At 39.2% G+C, this 20,472-nt stretch overlaps 1 protein-coding gene across 1 annotated transcript; it reads left to right on the forward strand.

Annotated features, from left to right (window-relative positions):
* Positions 1–276: 276 nt before the first annotated feature.
* GDF7 (growth differentiation factor 7) lies at positions 277–20,145 on the forward strand. The gene is made up of 2 exons (XM_073672954.1): positions 277–642; positions 16,814–20,145. Exons 1-2 carry the CDS (start codon positions 297–299, stop codon positions 17,731–17,733), a joined length of 1,266 nt encoding a protein of 421 aa, XP_073529055.1. The 5' UTR covers positions 277–296; the 3' UTR covers positions 17,734–20,145.
* Positions 20,146–20,472: the final 327 nt, after the last annotated feature.

Genomic DNA, 20,472 nt, shown 5'->3' on the forward strand with positions numbered 1-20,472 from the left:
TCAGAATAGCCACTGTAATGTATAATACACAGGTCACTAATGCCCTGGTCATTAAAGGGTTACAGTAAGAAGCCAGGGTCCTTGTGGAGATGGTCTAGCTCCATCTGATCACTCACCATCTTCTGCAGGTAGTAATGAGAGCAGATTACTTCTCTTGTCCACCAGAGGGCGCCCTGCTCTGTCTGATTTGACTCCTCACAGGTTATTAGCACAATCTTAGAAAAGCAACAGGGGAGTTCCCAAAGTCATCATACCCCCTCCAAGTCTCTCATTCCCTAGCAGAGTGCACTGATAAAATGGATCTAAGGAAGGCTGCTGCTCTGTGTCTGGGGCTGTGGAGTGCCTGGCTCTGGGCTGGGCAGAGCCCCCAGGCTGCAGCTGTGATCCCCTATTCTTCACACAGACAAGCTGCAAGGAAGGCACTGCCAGCTAGCCATGCACTTGGCACTTTACACAGAGAAAGCCTGAACCACTTCACCTCCAGAAAGGAATCCGGTGCAAAGAGTGCAGTGGTGCCCCATGAATACATGCTGGCCCTGTACAAGAGGATGGCCAGCACTGGGCACAGAGGACTACCAGGCAATGTGACCAGGGACAGGGCAGGAGCCAACACTGTCACCAGCTTTGTGGACCAGGAGCAAGGTGAGCCCCCAATACAGGGGTGATGCTGGGACAAGAGACTAGTGCAGACCCCCAGTGTCCCACACTCACATGAGAAGACAAAGTGGCCTGTTATTACTTTTGTCATTATGTTACTGATGTGATATAAGTAATGCTAGATATGATCCTGTTATGTAGCAGGTCCCATTGCTTAGATTAGTGTGCTGGATGGCATGCTGGGACTTGTAGTCTATGAAAGAAAAGCAAACTTCTGCATTGTGAATAGATGGGTTATCCTGAGTCTGCTGAAGAGCATAGAACAATATATGTGCATGTGGTATTATAGGTGGGGGGCAGCAAATGGGGCTAGTGATCGACATCGGGGGCTGGATACATGATAGATAGATGAATAGATAGATATGCGATAGATAGATGATGGATAGATAGATGGATAATAGATTGATAGATATGATAGTTAGATATGATAGATAATAGATAGATAGATAGATTTGGGCAGATTTCACAACTGTCCTAGGCTGTTGGCACTGATGGTATTACAGCTGCAGGAGAACAGAACTCTAACACCTGCACATTCCTGCATTCATATCTATATAACTATATGCCTCCTATATATCCATCTATCCCATTTCTGTCTATGTATCTATATATCCATCTATCTATCCATATATATATATATATATATATATATATATATATATATATATATATATATATATCCATATATCTATCTTTCTATCTATCTCTCAAATATCTATTTCCTATCATCTATCTAGAATTAAATATCCAAGGCATCACCAGCTTAAGTATTTGGTTGCCAAGCCTCCCAGGTAATTGACAATCCTGCCTAATAGTACAAATAATTGGAGGCAACACACCAACAGAATAAAGTGCAATATTGTCCCATATGGCGACATTTTTGTACCGAAATGTCACCACATGGTCTAATGAAGTCCACTAATTTTGTACTTTATTCTGTATTTATTTGTGCTATTTATCCATGTATCTGTCTATTATGTATCTATCTATTATCCATCTATCTAAGAAAAATTTGCACCAGGGTTCCTACCTATTCTCTTTCTATCCAAAATGGATAAAGCAGCACCAATCAGATAGACTGCGGGTGCAAACCACAATGTCCTGACCACAGGATTACCCTGTATATAAAATAAAAAATAAAAGTCTTATTGTCAAAGCCAAAACGTTTTGTCCATTGCCTTGGGATAAATACTAATTTTTCACCGTTTTGAAATAAGTGCTATATCTTTATTTCCGTCTTTCTTTCCTTCCTTCTTTCTTTCATTCCTTCTTTTTTTCCTTCATTCTTTCCTTCTATCCTTCTTTCTTTCTTATGACTCCATGTATCTATCTTAGGGTCATTGCAGACGTATATTCCATCACATACGTTCACACAGATGTAGCAGAGCTGAATTTGTCATTGAGCTGCGTATTTCGTGTTTTATGACCATCGAGTTTACCTGCAGTCCTATGTAAAACCACAGAGAACTCTTGTGGTACATCTGTACCCGGTGTACGGATTATTTTTTTTATTCTAACCTGCTGCCTTTTTTCATGTGAGGTGACAGGTACTTATCTTCTTGCAGTTAGAAGTACAACCTGTAAGACGGATTTCTTGTGTATATGGCTGCAATATGTGTTAATGGAAACAATGGACTGTAAAACGCGTGGCGGTGGGAATATTTTACCTTGGGCTACAAATGCATCTTGGCCATCCCCAGATGTCCCTTCTTCTTCCTGTGTGGTGGGATTGGGCTGACCTGATGCGCCTCCTGTTGGTTTTAAATTGCAATAGTAGAGATTTTGGGAAGATGCCTGGAAAGTCTTGTAGAGTAACCATGGAGAAATGGAGGGTTCTCCTCATTCCCACCAGCATGCAGATAACCTGAGGGGCATAGTGCCCTTCTACCGTCCCCAGAGTGACCTCCTCCATCCTTAAGGCATGCACCTCATGTCATTCCACCTAGCCCTTGGCTATAATAAAGCAATAATCCATTTACCACTTACATGATCTTATTAGTTGTCATTCATTTAGCATCTCCATGTACCGTCTGCTGGAGTCATTAAATATGTCCCCTCACCTGCAAAAGTCCTATTCCACCCACCCTCATATCATCCAACCCAATATATTGATTTTTTTCAATATTTTTATAAATGTATTAACTTTTTTTAATTGTATTTCTTACAATAAAATAATAATATTCTGGAACGAAAGAATAAAAATAATAGAAAGCGTATAATACAGACATAATAGAAAATAAAATGTAGAATAAATAAAAAAAATAGCTGCATTAAATACAATTTTTTTTCCCTTTAAATATTAAATACTATTTTTTTCATTTACAGTACATATTAATTTTTTTCATTTAAATATTTTTTTTTTTCATTTAAATATTAAATACTAGTTTTGTTTTCATTTAAATATTAATTTTTTTTTTTTTCATTTAAATATTTATTTTTCATTTAAATATTAAATATTATTTTTTACCATTTTTTTTATTGAATTTAGATTTCACTTTAGAAAAAAATATTGTTGCTTTGCTTATATATGGCTATTTTAATTATGATTATTTTTTTTATTTAAATTATATTTTTTAAGCCGTTAAGTGTATCAGCTATACCGCACATAATAATTGATCAATCCGCTGAACGATTAATTGGTTTATTAGATATATTTTTAAGCACGATGACAAATACATACGTGATTGACAGGTTAGTGTAGTAAATGTTTTACATTATTACTTATTTTATGTTATTATATTATTTTACTATACTGCTTAGTAATATTTCATTATCATTTTATTGATCAATTTCATTATCATAGTTACTGTTATAAGCCATTGTTCAAATCCATGGAATTATTCCTAGACTTTGAATATCAAAAATTTAATATGATAAATTGTTCTACTTAGTCGAAAAAAACTTTTTTTTTACACTAATTTAGAAATAGACGAATCAACGTTTTAGCTAGAATTACATTTTATGAAAATAAATTGGTGGAAAATATTCTGCTTAAAAAAAAGAACAAAAACTTATTTTAAATATTTAAAACAGTATTTCAACTATATATATATATATATATATATATATATATATGTGTATATATTTTATTTTTTTTATTTCTAATACTCATTTGTTCCTTTTTTCAATTTGATATTGATAGTAATAGTTTTTTTAGGGAAGAGTTAGATGTTTAGACGATAAGGAGAGAACAGATGAAATAGGGTCATGTAATGTGTGTAAGGTTGTGTTTGTAGGGTTATGTATGTAGACATATGTATAAAATATAGGGATGGATATAGGGAGGATATATATGTAGGGCTAAGTAAATATGTACTGTATGTAGAAATATGAACCTTAGGAGGTGTATGAGGGACGTATAGGGATATGAATATACGGGTCAGTTTCCTTTATCTTCTCCAGTTTATTGGGATGTGGATATATATGGGTATATGTATATAGGGGATATATATATATATGTAAGGATACCCGCATGGCCACGTAGGTATCCTATGTAAGGATTCCTTACATATATATATCCCCATATACATATACCCGTATAACAGGGAGATGTATATAAGGATAGATATGGATATGTACATAAAGATCTATAGAAAAAGATAAATACAGTAAGTAAGGACACATATATGGCTTTTTATATATGGATCTATATGTAGGGATACATATTTGGGTTTGTATATATGACTATAATATAGGGAATATAGGGATTTATATGTAATGATACCTATATGGATATATTATATATTATATATATATATATATATATATATATATATATATATATATATATATATATATATATATATATATATATATATATATATATAGGGTTAGGTATGTGAGGATCTTTATATTGCTATAGGGGTATATATGTAAGATTATGTATAAGGATCTCTATATAGGGTTTTGTGTGTTGGAATATGTATATAGGGATATATGTTAAAGTCTATAAATAGGTATATGGATATAGGAGTATGTAGGGATAGTTAGATTGGAATATATGTAAGGATACGTATGTAATGTATGTAAGAACATATATGGATCTATATAGGGATTGGTATATACACTTATATATAGATATATAAGCATATATATATCTCTAAATAAATATATATATTAGGATACGTATATGGATCTGTAGATAGGAGTTTGTATGTAGGTATATGTATATAAAGTATATAGGTACGCATATGATCTGTAGATAGGAATATGTATATAGAAATGTATCTTGCTATAGGGATGTATGTATATACCTATATGGATGTGTATGTAGGATCTTGATATACATGTTTGTATATTAGGATGTGCTCGTTAGTATCTCTATATAGTGATATGTATTTGGATAGGTATGTGTGGATCTGTATATCTTCCCAATATTATTGTATTTTGTCCCCATTTTGCTTACATACGTGTGTATTGTAAAGTAAGGTCTTCTCTATCAGGGTGTATCTGGTGGGTTTGGGCAGGGGCAGCAGTTGGGGCACGTGCCCGAGGTGCTGGGTGCCAGGGGGCTCCACTCTGCCTTGGCCAAGGTATATAGATAGAGAGATGGGGCAGAGAGCTGAACCCCGGGGGCAGGAAACTCTACCTTGGATGGGATGTTAGTAGATTGATCCTTCCCAGTGCCCGGCCTCAGTAATGACACTTCCCTGCTTCGCTCCTGCACTTTCTCCAAGCATTTACAAGCTGATACTGATATTACACGATTTATTGGCAGAAATGAGGCAATAAATAAAGTGAATTAAAAGACTCATCAGGCTAAGAGCAAATATTTGTGGGCTGGTAATAAAATGATATTATAGAGGACCCCATGCTGCTCCCTTTAACCCATTCCTGTCTCCATGGGTCTTCTGCCCATGGTTAGGCACCTCGTTAATCCAATTATCTGGGATAGTGAGGGTTAATTCTGTGATGCTTGACCAATTGCTTAATGTAAAATGAATCCAGATGACCCCTTCAAAGAATTCCCTTATCTTCTCCAACATGCAGGAATTTCCAACCTAGAGATGACTGAAATGTACATCAGGACGGCTCAGCGTTTCTTTAGTTTTAAGATGTTAGCTCAAGAAGAGCTAAGATTATCTTCATTCTCGGGGGATTATCCCAGATATACAGTACAGCCATATCTACGTGTCAGGAACTGCTCGACCGGAATGGATTGAATAATATTAGCAATATGGATATATAGAAATATTTTATTATATTTTGTACAGCTATTAATGTTTCAAATATTTCGAAACATCTCGGCTGCTATTACTGAGGTGATTAATGGTCGTCTGAGGAATGTTCTGCTGCACTGAACGCACTTGGGTAAATCATCAAGATACTCTGCTGGCAGCTCCTGTGCAATTGCCGATCAATGATGTCCCAGATGTGCTCGATGGGAGACAAGTCCGGGCACACTGCAGACCATGGTAGCACGTCCATGCAGGCTACCCCCAGTAGCACAAGTTGGCATTGTCATGTTGAAATACTGCTCCTGGGACACTTTCACATTCCCTAGTGAAGGCCTCTTCATGGAGTTGCCCACATGGTCTCATGACCAATCTCCAGTTATAATTGCATCTAAGACAAAAGCTGAAGAGGATAGACTTCCATTCCAGCCTCCATTGCCATGTTGCTCTGCACCATGATAGCCTTTGAAACTGTTGGCGGTAGGTCAATGAACTCTCATAGCTTGGCGTCTGGCTCATAGCCTAATGTCATGTTAACATCTTCTGATGGTTTGTGTAGACACTGTTTGATGTCTTATGCTTGGTATGTGATGTGCATATTCACTTGCAGTACAGAATGGATTACTAGGCACCATAGTTTTAATCTGATGGACAACGCCATGAAGAGGCCTTCACTGAGGAACATCACACAGATCCTACTCCGGGGATTATCATGTGGGGTGGCATAATGTACAGTAGTTGGATCCCTCCAGTCTCCATTCCAGGTACACTAACAGTTCGGAATTATATTAATTTAGTTGTGGAACCAGTGATGTGGCCATTTATCCAAAGTGTCCCAGGAGTCGTTTTTCAACAGGACAATGCCAGGCCTCATGTTGCTTGTCCTGCTGTGAGTTGCATGTGTTGCTTAAATGTGTTACCATGGCCTCCGGACTTGTCTCCCATCGAGCACATCTGTGACGTCATTGGTCGGCAATTGCAAAGGAGCTGCCAGCAGCGGATCTTGAGGATTTGCCCAAGTGCATTCAGTGTGGCAGAACATTCCTCAGACAACCATTAATGACCTAACTAATAATAACCAAGGCAGCAAGTGCCGGGGATTTCTGCACGTGGCGCTCGTTTTCCACACTGAATAAATCGGGATATTTTGAAAAATTTAGTTTCCATTTTTCATCGTTTCCATATCAGTAACATGTCTATCCGTCCTGTGATTTCCATAATTCCACAACTTTTCCTTCTTGGTGTTGTAATTTCATTGTTGATGAGTATCTATCTACCTTTCTACAAAAAAAAAACTGACCAGCAGCATCTAACAATCGAACAGGTGCAAGCTGTTGTGACTGCAGTATATACATACCAATGAATACAGCAGCACTCTGCATACTATAAGATGAATGCAAACATTGACTATATGATATTTGGCTGCATTACTGACATTTAGACTATGCTTAGCTCACAAATTGGCCAATTGATGTGTGTCCACCAACCAGCCATCTTAGGGCATACAGTGGCTGCTGTACTCTTTGATTTGTATATTCAGTCACAGCAGTTTGCACCTATTCACACTTGCTTTATTCTGTTAGGAGATGCAGGTCACTTTTTGTTTTTTTGTTAAACATTGTTGGAGGTGATGACTACCTCCATATCTGACTGCGCATTCCTCCCATCAGCCTAAAAGTTTGAGCACACAGCGATGTTTTTCCTGAAGAGTCTTCTTGGACGTCTTTTGCGTTTTTTTCTTCATATCTTAAGTATCATTTATGAGCGTCTTCCAAGCAGAAAGCCGCACAAGAATGTACTGTTGACTGCTTTCGAGACCGTTCGCGGTTAAAAGAAGCTCAGAAAGCCGGGACATATGCCCAGCAAGTCATTTTTACATTACTGTGCATATGTTCAATCTTTTTGCATTTTTAAAGTGCTTTTTCAGGGAGGTTTCCATGCGGAATTCACCTGAAAAAGACGCTATCTACACTTACCCTAAGGATGCTTTTAATTAGTGATCAAACCTGTCTTTTAAATTTGTAGGCTTTTTCCCAGCAGAGGTATGTTTGATAAATATTAGGTCAGGGTCCCATCAGAGAAAGGTTACCTTGTCGTGGCTGTTGGACTCCCACGGTTTGGCCAACTTTTGTGCTAAGTACTTTCCTTGTGTACATCTCAGTGCCTCTAAGGGTTCTGTTGTGCTCTTTGATTTGATCTACATATTTATCTATCCATCTATTTATTTCTATGTATCTCATATCTATAGATCATCTATCTGTCTGACATATTATACAATCGTGGCCAAAAGTTTTGAGACTGACACACATTTTGGATTTCTCATACTTTGCTGCTTCAGTGTACTTAGATCTTTTCGTTGGATGTTTCTCTGGTTATTGAAGTACAATTCAACATTTTGTAAGCTTTTACACTTTTATTCACAAATAATGAACCTTATTTCTCCAAACTTCTGCCCTTTGCTGAATATCGGCTTCTGGGCCAAATCCTGATTGATGAGATGCCATTGTTACCTAATCAGGGCTTGGAGTTTATCATAATTTCAGTATTTTTATTTGTCCCCCGCTTTGTGAGGATTGTCCCCAGGTTCTCAATGGGATTGGGATCTGGGGAGTTTCCTGGCCGTGGACCTAAAATGTCAATGTTTTGTTCACTGAGCCACTCTAAATTTTCACTTTTGCCTTTCAACATGGTCTCCATCATGCTTTAAAAAACCCTAACAGTATTGATCCATAGAACAATATTAACACGTCATTTCTACCATAACGTGAACTTTGTAAAGTCAACCTGAAAAAAAACATAACTGAACTTTTTTCTCATTATTGTTCCGTACGTAAACTCCAACTCTTGTCACAAAAAAACCCAAAGCCTTTATATGGCAAAATAAAAAAAAGTCATGGCTCTTAGAAGATAAGGAGTTTACGAAAACAAAAAGCCGAGCAGTGGGACTGTGATGTCCAAGGCTCTGCGATAACCCGGGGCCTCGGTACTTATTAATATGTGCTGCCAGGGCTTCTGCTCGGGCCCCATTGAGGCATCTTGTCGTGTCATCTGTAGGTGGTGGGTCATGTTGCTAGGCAACTCTAAAGGTTCGGCCTAGCAGGCTACAAGCCTGCAGAAATTAGTAATTGGAAAGTCTGAAGGAAGTTGCTATGAATGATTGTAAGAAGCAGTTATTGTTTTCTTCAGGATATTCCTTTGCGTTATGGCTCCATGGCCTCGAGTTGCAGCTTTATTAGGTCCCCAAATGTATTATGGTTATCACACAGAACCTCATGGGGAAATGGTAGTCACAGCTCCCTAGGTTAGAGGATAGGAGTAGATTAATATTATGGACGGTGTAACTCTACTGGTTCCCAATTGATTGCCTAATTGTTAACAATGAATGTCACAAGTAGCACTTAAGCATACTTTTACTAAGGCCTTTATGCCGTACTATAGGGCTAGATCCAGGTTTATGCCTGCCCTTGGGCGACAGAGCACCAGCAGGCCCTGTCTTTACTTTCATTATTTCCTTCTCGCTTAACTAGAGCTATACATTTTGTTATTTTCCAGTCGACAGACTTATATAAGGGCTGTTTTTTGTGGCAGGAGCATTAGTTTCTATTGATACAACTTTGGGGCCCATACGACTTTCTTCTTTCTTTTTACTATTTTTTTGGGGGAGGCAATGTGATTAAAAGTAATCAAAATGGCTGTTTTTTTTATTTTATTTTGGCATTCATTGAATGGGATATACAGTACATTACAATATATTATCAGTTTAGACACTTACACACCTGGTGATACCAAATAAGGTACTTTTTTTATTTTTTACAATGGGAAAATATTTTTTTAAAAAAATATATATATATTTTTTTTACATTTTGTATTCACTAAGGAACGTGAACCTGCAATCTCTTGCACAATACACGTGCACAATTATATTGCAGCGCATTATAAAATGACCATGCTCCTATGAAGCTCAGCCATAGGCTTGGCTTCATAGGTGGACAAGCATGGTAGACACGGGCCTTAATTGGCCCTTAATTGCTATGACTATGGAATTGGCACCCCATTTCCAATCTATTAAATACTTCTGTCACAATTGTCAGCAGCATCTAATGATTAAAACTGCTGCAACCTGAGCCAGATCCAATGGCAGCAGTTAATGAGGTTTAACTGCTGCCAACTTTAACATTGTTGGCCTATCCTTATTCTTCAATGTCTGATCGGTCGGGGTCCGGACGATCAGCTGTTCTCGGTGTAGGCGGCGGTCAGAACTACTTGGTTACGGAGGAAGTGGCTGCGGCCGGTTACTGTACCCATCCCCACCGATTAGACATTGATGACCTATCCTAAAGATAAGCCATCAATGTTAAAGTCCCTTTGAACTCTGATGCTGGCTGTGTAGCTAAGCCTGCAAGTGCACCCACACTGTATGGTGCACACTCAACTCCCAAACCTGCTCCATACATGCAGTGCGTACATGGTGGAGGCTCCGTTAGCAGTGGGCCTTGATACTGTCATTGTATGACTAGTGCAACTCCTCAGGGGTGGTGCAATGATACAAGGAACATGCAAAATAGGCTTCATTTGTTTGGAACTTTTCTCCTCTGGCCATGGTCTAGGCCTAACACAGTGAATGAGTATCCTCCAGAGTGTCCCTTTAACAAAAATCAAATAAATTCTGCTCTTCAATAGGATCTGGACTTCGCCAATATAGGCAACGTACACTTGCCGGATGTGATCTGCAGGTAATGTGCTACAGATCTGGCACAAGTATCCATAGTGCCCCATAATAAAACTTATATCCACAGTAACCTCTACCTATTCTTCATCTAAAGGTGCATTCACACATCCATGCCTGTGTGCAGCCCGATTTTTTTATCAGACAGCACACAGACCCATCGAGCATGTCCTATTCTGATCATCAACATCGGATGAGTATAGGATATGCTCTGAGTTATTTCTCGGATCCGTGATTTTCACGGATGTGTGAATGGACAAGTGACACTGGGTGGGTCCGACAAAAAAATCGGACAACACTCTGACATTAAACATGGATGTGTGAATGCACCCTTAGAGATGGGCCCCATTTATACCTGCTACCCACTACCAAATTCATTCATTTATTGATTCATTCTTTTTGTCTTTAATGGCTGATCTGTTAAAAGATCATGAAGGGGCACATTTTTGCAATAAACAATGGTCGCTGGTATCATTTCCCCCAAATAATAGGAGGAAATGGTTTCCTTAGACCATTGTGGATTTCCAATATGACTAACGCGTTACCAGCAATACTATGGAAAAAATAATCACAAATCTCCTTTTCTGTGACTATGTGGGACATTATTGTGTCTGCTGGGCACAGTGATGTGCAGGATTGGGTCATGGACATGAGAATCCTAAGCACATGGGGTTAACCCCTTACCGACGCCGGCACTATTAGTTTTTTCCTCCCCTTCTTCCTAGAGTCGTAACTTTTTAATTTTTTCATCCCCATAGACATGTGAGGGCTTGTTTTTTTGCGAGACGAGTTGTACTTCTGAATAACACCATTAATTTTACCATGTCATGTTCTCAAAAGTATACTAGGTGCGGTTAAATTGTGAAGATAAATGCAATTCCGACAAAGGAAGGGTAATTCAGTTTTTATTTTTACATTTTTAAATTATTATTTTTATTACTTTATTTGTTAGTTACCTTAGGTAACTAGAACCTGCGATCATCTGATCGACTGTTATTTACAGCAATGCTTCATGATTTGTGCTATTCATAGCAATATTGGTCTCCTTTGAAGCTTGGCCACAGGCTGGGTTTCAGCGGGGCACCGTGATGGCAGGCACATACAGTAGATATTTAGCAGACCCCCAGCTATTATGACAACCTATCGGCGACCCAAGATCGCGTTGCGGGGTCATCGACGGTTGCTTAGATTGGCGCTCCCTAGGACGCACGCTACAGAGATGCCAGTAATAACAATGTGTCACTTACTGCAGTTTTGATAAAATCACTGTTTTATCTACCGCATATCTACTACCACTTCTCTGAATGCCCACACCGCTGATTGACAGCTTTTTGTGTACACTGTGCATAGGCAGAAAGCTGCCAATCAGTGGTTGTGGCAGGTCATACAATGCTTATGAATATAGAGGACTATATGGCAGCAGGGTTACTAGTGCTCTAGTGATAATCTCCTGCTGATAAAACTGTGATATTAGTGAACTACAGCAAGCAGCCCAGGAAGTGACACATTGCTGGTGACATGGTGATGCATCTTAGGTAGCAAAAACCTGGTGACAGATTCCTTTTAACTGTTATAATGCCATTATAAATAAATTCCTAAATACATTTAATTAGCAAACCACAGTTGTTTTCCCTAGTCAAGTAATCACTAGAAACTTGTCCTAGAATGTTATTAGGACAGGTGCTGGCAAAGATGTGAAGTAGATAACCTATACCATGTATTGTTATTCAGACAGACATGGTAGACAGCAGTGTGACAAACATGCCAAATAATAAGAAATCAGGAAGGGGGCAAACACTTTTTCACACCACTGTATCCTTAGGATAGGTCATCAATGTCTGATCAGTCGGGGTCCAACAACCGGCACCCCCGCCGAACAGCTGTTATTGGCAGCCGCTGGCCGGAAGTACTCACTTGCGGAGCTGCTCTGTTTTCTGATAGTGGCCGCCGCAGGGTACTACACATCCGCCTCCTATTGATTTGAATAGGAGGCGGATGTGCAGTACCCTGCCTCGGCCAGCTCCACAAGTGAGTATCCCCAGGTGGCGGCGGCAGCTGCCAATGCCGGCTGATCGGTGGGGGTGGCGGGTGTCGGACCCTGACCAATCAGACATTGATGACCTATCCTAAGAATAGGTCATCCATGCTAAAGTAATGGACAACCTCTTTAAGTGCCTATTCTACCTATGCTCTTCATAGAAAGCTGCAGGCAGACAACCAATCACTTTCTTTTTCCAATATAAATGTCGCCTATCTGGCATAATAAAGGGACTCACAGAGCCACGGTCATAGTGTCACGGTTGGACAAGGGGATGTCCGGCGGATGGCACAACTCACGGATGCAATGGGTTGATATAGGGGAAAGTAAGACCCTAACGGTAGGGGACGAGGGAAGGGACACCTCCTGACACCAACCTGTGTCTGTCCCTAAGCTCCCTTATCGTCCCTAGATGGGTCCTTCCCCCCGTGTGCAATCACGTGCCTAAGCACTCGCTAGCACTGGACTTAACCTGGCTAGTTAGCAGGCCAAGGAGACACTAGTCTCACCACTACAATAAGACAACACTAGGAAGGTAAGACAATCAATGGGAAGACAAAAACAGAGAATACACTTAGCTCTCCAACAGTAAACTTTACTGCTGCAACAGCAACGAACACCACAGCTTCTCCAGAGACTGGCTCCTTCAAAGAGGTCAGCATAGAATAAACTCTATAACCAGCGGTCAGCTGATGGATCATATGGCTATTTAAAGGGAGGTGGGAGTGGCACCAACCAACATCAGCTGACCGTCCTCAGAAGGCTGCCAACAAGAAAGTATTATTAACCCTTGCTGCAAAGGGAAAAAAATACATTTAAATTACAGCATAGCCAGAGCTGCCATGAATCTCCAAATTATTTGTGACACATAGACAAGGAACATGGTCAGGTTAAAGAACTAAGCATTTAGCCAAAGTTTTCAAGTAGAGTTGGTGCTAATCAATTCGGAGGATCTAGTCCATCGAGTCAGTAATCTGCGCCCGCTGGATGGAAGCCCTGGGAACCGCCTGGCGGCACACGCAGCTCCTTTTTATTAGCTGGCTTAGTGCATCCTCACACCGCAATAAAGACATTGTGCCAGGCCAGCTAATCAAAAGAAGATTTGCAGATGATGGGAGGTAGGAGGCGATTCTCAGGGCTTCCATTCAGTGGACACAGGTTACTGAGGTGGCCTCTGGACCTGGGTCCTGCAATTCAATTCGCACCAACTCTGAGTGGACAGGCATACTTAAAAACAGTTCACAGAATAGAGGACAGAAGAAGAGTCACAAATTACTTTATTAGTGTTGATACTGACTAAAAGTATGTTTTCTTCTGCCTCTTTTATGTATTAAAGGGAGTCCGTCACCCCCAAAATACATATAGGGGACTTAGCCTGAGTAAATATCCTTTAATTTATATGCAAATGAGGAGGTTTGGGTGCACCCTTGGCATGGCAAATAATTTGGTGCACTTTTATGTCTACTCATTTGCATATTGGGGCCCTTCCCCGTTTTTGATTGACGGTGCTCACTTCCCAGAGGTGGTACTGTCTGAATGCAGCCGGCGTGTATGTGGCCATGCTACCACTCCTCCCTGCCTCCTTTCTTTTGACGCCACTCGCTGCACTTCTGGGTGTGTTTAGTGTTTGATGGCATCTACTATATACTGCAATACATTAGTTTATTAGTCTATTCCACACACCCTACATAGGACGTACTATTACATCCAATGTCGGGAAGAGGTTAAACATGTCAATCAGACAAATAATAAAGAACAGACAAACCAAAGATGCACCAAAGTTATTGAGAAATTTAGCATGCCTTTCTCCAGCAGGCTTTTGGTTCTAGTATGTGAAAACGCAAGTCTTGATAAATTCTCCCCGTAGACTTTTTTGGGCAGGCATTAAGGGTGTTCAACCTTAGTCATCCAACAGAGGTCATTAGCTGCCAGGCTTTCCACCGATGTTCTGGCACCAAAAGTGACCACTACAAATATTAATTTGATAGCAGTATTATTTTGATTTTTTTATTCAGTCACTACAACTTGTATAAACAGTGTGTATAATGGTGGCACTGTATATCATTGTTATTAAGACACAATCTGTATACATTATTAAATCTATCTCAGCTTGACTGACAGCTGCAGCTTGTACTGAGCAGTGTGAGATCATAGCAGCAGCAGGGAGGATGGACAATGAGGAACTGTCAATTAGACTAGGTGGGCAGGGATGGAGTTAAACTTTCATAAAAGATTATTGTGACAATGGTGTTGGGACTATGGTCCCTTGAACTAGGGGCGCCCTAGTTATCCCTGTCCCCCAGATTACCCCTGAAGGTGGAGCTGCCGGTTTCACGTGCCTGGCTATGCTCTTATATCAAGCCTGATCTGTCTCCTCCGCTGCCCAGGGTAGTGGGAAGCAGCAGTGAATAGAAATGCAGTAACCAGACAAACAAGGGAAGACGGACATGGATAAATGAAAATACCAACCATGCAAAATACACTCACCAAACAACAGAGTGGGACACAGGGGAGTTAAAGGAAGGGGAAACCAAGTAGGAGAGGATGAGGATGTGCACACAGACAAAAAACCAAGCAGCAGTCTGCTGAATAAATCTCCAAATGCCAGCACCAACTACAACTACACCTCCAACTCCAGAACCAGGCAGAAAGAACTAACACTGGCAAATATAGCAGAGGGGAATGGCCAACACTGAACAGCTGAGGCAAGACAGGTAGGAAAGCTCCAGGAGCTTCAACTGAACACTGATTAATAAGATGGTGAAGTACTTCTAACCAGTGCAAAAGTTTGTGAAACTAGACATTGCGGTCTTCTGGCCCCTCTCTGTCGCGGTATCCCTGTGAAAATTACACAGTCATTCAGACATGAATTCACATTCATCATTACAAGTCTAAAAGAGATATTTAATAATTTATGCAGTTTGTATTGTGAAATCTGGCGACAGATCTGCTTTAAGGCAGGAAATTTTATTTGAACAACAAATGAGCCTAGTACTGTTAGTTAATGTTTAGTCACACAGTTAGGTATGGTTATTTCTATACTGTATAAAGATGTGCAGCTACAACAGAAAGTGTCACCCAGGGATCTATCCACTGTGATACTGTACTCAGACCATTCCCCTCTGGTGAAATGAATGAGACTGACTGTCTTGTTGAGACTTTTCAGAATCGTCTCGTGGCTCTGATGTGTCCCCTAACTTGGTGCATGTGTTTATTTCACAGCTGTGTCTTGAAGTCTGACCTTTCCTTTTCCATTTCTGCTAATTGAGTGAGACGCACCCACTTTGTCATCATCACAGATACACTGTGGAAATGATGCAGCCACGACAAGGTGTTCCCCACTTACGGGATAAATGAATGTACTTTAAGGCCTCATTCACAATTCCATTTTTCACAGACAGAACACATACCCATTGTAGTCTATGGTGCTGATCCCATTGCCCTTGTTTGTTTGAAGACCACATATCTGTAAATAAAATCAGAGACATGTCCATTTTTAATCCGAGCCATAGATCTAAATCACCAATACAAGCCTATGGGTCAGAGAAAATCATGGACAGCACACTGATGGCATTACCTCTATAACATCCTGTCTGGAGATCAGATACCATCTTTAACATGACAGGTTATCTTTAACTCGCCACTTAAGAGCCAATAGGTAGTTCAGGTATCATCTACTCATTGAATGTTTAGATTATTACTATAGCTTGTTAATTAATAAAGTATTAGGCTGATGGATATTTTATATTATAGTAGCATACCGTCAGGATATGCCAACACCGACCTCTAGGACCCCCTCTAGCTATAAAGGGTCCACAGCACTTTGTCTCCTGAGTTTTCCTTCACAGTGGCAAACAAGGTGTAGGGATCTATAGTTATGGGGACACAACGTTAAACCTTGGCCATGTGGCTAATTCGTCTACAGGACTTTAAGGGCTCTTAACAGTCCAATCACACTAACTCATGGCCTTATTCGGGGTCCCCTCTACTATAAGACCTTCTTGTTTTGTTTCTTTTGCTTCTGTATTTATTTTTTTAATTATGTATCATTTACTGTGATACTTTACTTGATATTGCCAATGTAATCACTTTTTCATACCTATTTAAAAAATATATATATATATATTTTATTATCACATACACTTTTTAGGGATTTTCCTGCCTCATTGTGTTTGGTATTGTTGGACATCTTACCATCCCATACTTTATTTATTTCAGACGATGCTTCACCATTGTCCCTGGATCAGAAGTACACATTCGACATCAGCACTTTATCCTCCTTGGATGAAATTATAGGGGCTGAGTTAAGGATTCTACGCAAAGTCCCAGAAAACATTAGTGGGATTCTTCCAAAGTCTGGAAGTCTGGTTCATCTCTACCTTTACACCTGTGCCACCACTTGGCAAGAAGCCACACTTCTAGACTCTCGTTCTGGAGACTTAATGGACACTTTCTCAAAGTGGGAGGTATTTAATGTCTTGAAGGCTATAGGTAAAAATAGAAAGGGTCCCATTGACTCTTTGTGTTTTATGTTGAAGATGGTCTCTGATCTCACGTTATCCTACTTGCCACTGATCCAACTTGGGCTTCATCGTCTCGGCCTGTCGGATCCTGAAAAGGCGCTACTGGTGGTCTCCTCTTACTCTAGGAGGAGAGAGAACCTTTTTAAAGAGATCAGGGACAAGATCAAATCCATGGAAACCCCAAAAATGATAGACCCACCAGATTACAGCCAAAGAGCCATCATCAAAAGAAGAAGGAAACGGCAAACTCTACCAAATAGGACAACTCATAACAATAAAGGGCAAGGCAAGAGATCTAAGACGAGATGTAGTAAGAAGCCCCTTCATGTCAATTTTAAGGAACTGGGCTGGGATGACTGGATCATAGCCCCATTGGATTATGAAGCTTATCACTGCGAAGGGGTATGTGATTTTCCATTGAGGTCGCATCTGGAACCTACTAACCATGCCATTATTCAAACTTTAATGAACTCTATGGACCCCGAGTCCACCCCACCAAGCTGCTGCGTACCTTCTAAACTCAGCCCAATCAGTATTTTATATATAGACTCTGGTAATAATGTAGTCTACAAGCAGTATGAGGACATGGTGGTAGAAAACTGTGGTTGTAGGTAGCACTTGTTGCCTTCCATAAATATATATGTATATGCCTTCTGTTCTTGTTAACTCAAAACAAAATCACAAGCAAAAAAAAAGGCAAGCCAAGGTCATCTTAAAGTGTTTTGGTTCTCCTGTGTGTCACTCCATATTCTTCAGAATGTCTTTGGATATAATGCATACGACAGGGCTGGACAAATCCCATAAGCCAGGTGGTGAAAGCACCAAGAAATGCCATTATGGCTTCTGTTATTTTGGGTTGTCTCCAAAACTTTTTCATATCTGCTTCACTTAAAACTTTTGTTGACTCCTGGTTCCCTTCTTTTCTCAAAAAGTTAAAAACCGTCTTCTGTTAAGTTCTCACATGCCAGAGAGAGATGACAACTACCGTGAGCACGGTTTTTGCCCAAAACTGCAGTTGTCAACTTTCATGGCTGGCATTAAAATGTTGTATACTGTATACTGGTCAGCTCTAGTACAAATAGAAGTTACTGCAGGTCATGATTTTTATTTTTTTTTGAAGGACTTAAGAACGTTGGACATGAGGGGTCTTGAATGTTGCCCTTGACTCTTCAGAAGAGCCACCAGATCTATATTCCCTACTGATATCCCCCTCCATATTGCCTTTCATAATCAAAAAGGTAAAAAAATGAATGCTCCAGCACTAATGATCAACCAAATTTGGTGGTAGTTTCCAAGGATATGTGACACCGGCCTTGTTTTGTAGTCAGTAAAACTGGTGGACCTCCACAAAAGCACGGAAGACTCATTTGCGCCACTGCACAAGCATGGCATGGTGACCCTATATTTTCTGATACAACTCATTCTTATTTCTTATGTAAGGTTTATCGATATGTAGAGCAAAGGTTTGGTTCTGGCACTTTTGACAAAAGGGCGTTTAGAGTAGAAATGACATATATATTAACAAAGGGAAGGAATCCATACGACTTTTCCACGTCCTGACCTGAATTCTGCTTCGTCAGGTGACCTCATCGTTCTGGGCAACCAGGTCAGAATATCTTGCCAGTGAATTGTGTCAGCACAGGATATAATGTTATGCTCAATACCTCGTAAGGGAAGACAGTTCCTTTTCAGGAAAACTTACATTTGCAGTAGATTCTGAAAAGAATTAGTGTGATGAGATTCAGAAAAAAAACTTGCAAACAACGCAATATCGGCCTTTGTCTTTTTTTTTTTTTTTTTACGCCATTCATTGCGCCATTAAAATGACCTGACAATATGATTCTTCAGGTCATTACAATTTCTTTAAGGTTTTTTTTCTACATATATTTGTGATTAATAAAATTCTGCATGAACTTTTATCTGAGGCCCGTAACTTTTTTTATTTTATTTTTCCGTTGTTGAACCTGTATCAGGGCTTTTTATGTGGTGAGACATGCAATGTAAGGGCACATATGACATTTTGATTGCATTTTATTGCATTTTTTAAAGGTAAGTGAGGTGACCAAAAATGGCAATTTTGGAGTTTAAATTTTCTTTTTATTTTATTTTCAGTGTCTAATGTATGATTTAAATAATTTCATATTTTGATAGAAAAATACAAAATATATTTATTCTTTTATTTTTTTTTTTTATTGGAAAAAGAACATTTCATATTTCATCGCCTATAATATCCCATTATTGTCAGTCTATGTTCACCTCTGGGCAGTGTAAAACGAAAATAACACATAAAGGAGACAAAAATATGTAAACCACGAATTATAATTCTCCCGTATACTAAATTATCTGATTTTGTGTTTCTTTGGAACATTGTAAATAAAGTTAGTTGAACATATCATGATATGTACTTCTAGTATCCAATCAATTTGCTGCTTTCATTGTAGTGGTTTTAACAGGAAAATGAAACCTTAAAGGGGTATTCTATCTCCAAGATCCTATCCAAATATGTAGTAGGTGTAATAATAATAATATTAGCAAATACATCAAATTAGAAATGTAGTATAGTTTTTCTGATAACTAGGACTCTTTCCTCATGTGAAGGGCATTGCAGGACCTTATGTATCCATGGTTACGACCACTGATATAGTGACAGTTAGCTAGTTGTTAGTGGTCGTAACCATGGATACACAAGGTCCTGCAATGCCTGCACATGAGGAAAGAGACATAGCGAAGCAGAAAAACTATACTACATTTCTAATTGGAGATATTTGCTTATATTATTACTACTACATATTGGGTCTTGGAGATAGGGATACCCCTATAAATCTGATTGGTTGCTATGGTAAACAAGCCAGATTTCTTAGCTGCCACCCTAAAAGAAGCCTTTTATGTTTTGTACTTTTAGAGTTTTATATCTTGGGGACCAAACGGTACAATATTACGTACTACTCAGTGTGTGAACTGTGTCCTAAGCAAAAAACCCAAAAAGCTTCATTTATACAGATGTGAGGACAGGACCTATAAAGAAATATATATGTGTATATATATATATATATATATATATATATATATATATATATATATATATATATATATATATATATATATATATAGATAGTGTGTGTGTGTGTATATATATATATAATATTATATATAAAAAAAAATCTAAAGTGACGGGACTGATATAATGTAATAAAGCTAATGTTTATGATTTTACGGCTCCATTATGTCCGTGACCCCGTCCAACCAGGAGTTTCTGTACACAATGAACATGTCTCAGCTAATAATTCTATAAAATGTGCATAAGGATTATATGAAGAAAAGTGATCCTGATGCCCAAGCCTCTCCGCGGCCCGT

Source organism: Phyllobates terribilis, unplaced genomic scaffold, assembly GCF_046119375.1.
Source record: "Phyllobates terribilis strain yellow unplaced genomic scaffold, ASM4611937v1 Scaffold_3__8_contigs__length_932513732, whole genome shotgun sequence".
Classification (NCBI taxonomy): domain Eukaryota; kingdom Metazoa; phylum Chordata; class Amphibia; order Anura; family Dendrobatidae; genus Phyllobates; species Phyllobates terribilis.

Bases quoted from the DNA above. Each gene is read 5' to 3' on its own strand.
- GDF7 (XM_073672954.1), top strand. From the start codon at position 297: ATGGATCTAAGGAAGGCTGCTGCTCTGTGTCTGGGGCTGTGGAGTGCC. The intron at 643-16,813 runs GTGAGCCCCCAA...TATTTATTTCAG, and splicing joins CTTTGTGGACCAGGAGCAAG to ACGATGCTTCACCATTGTCC.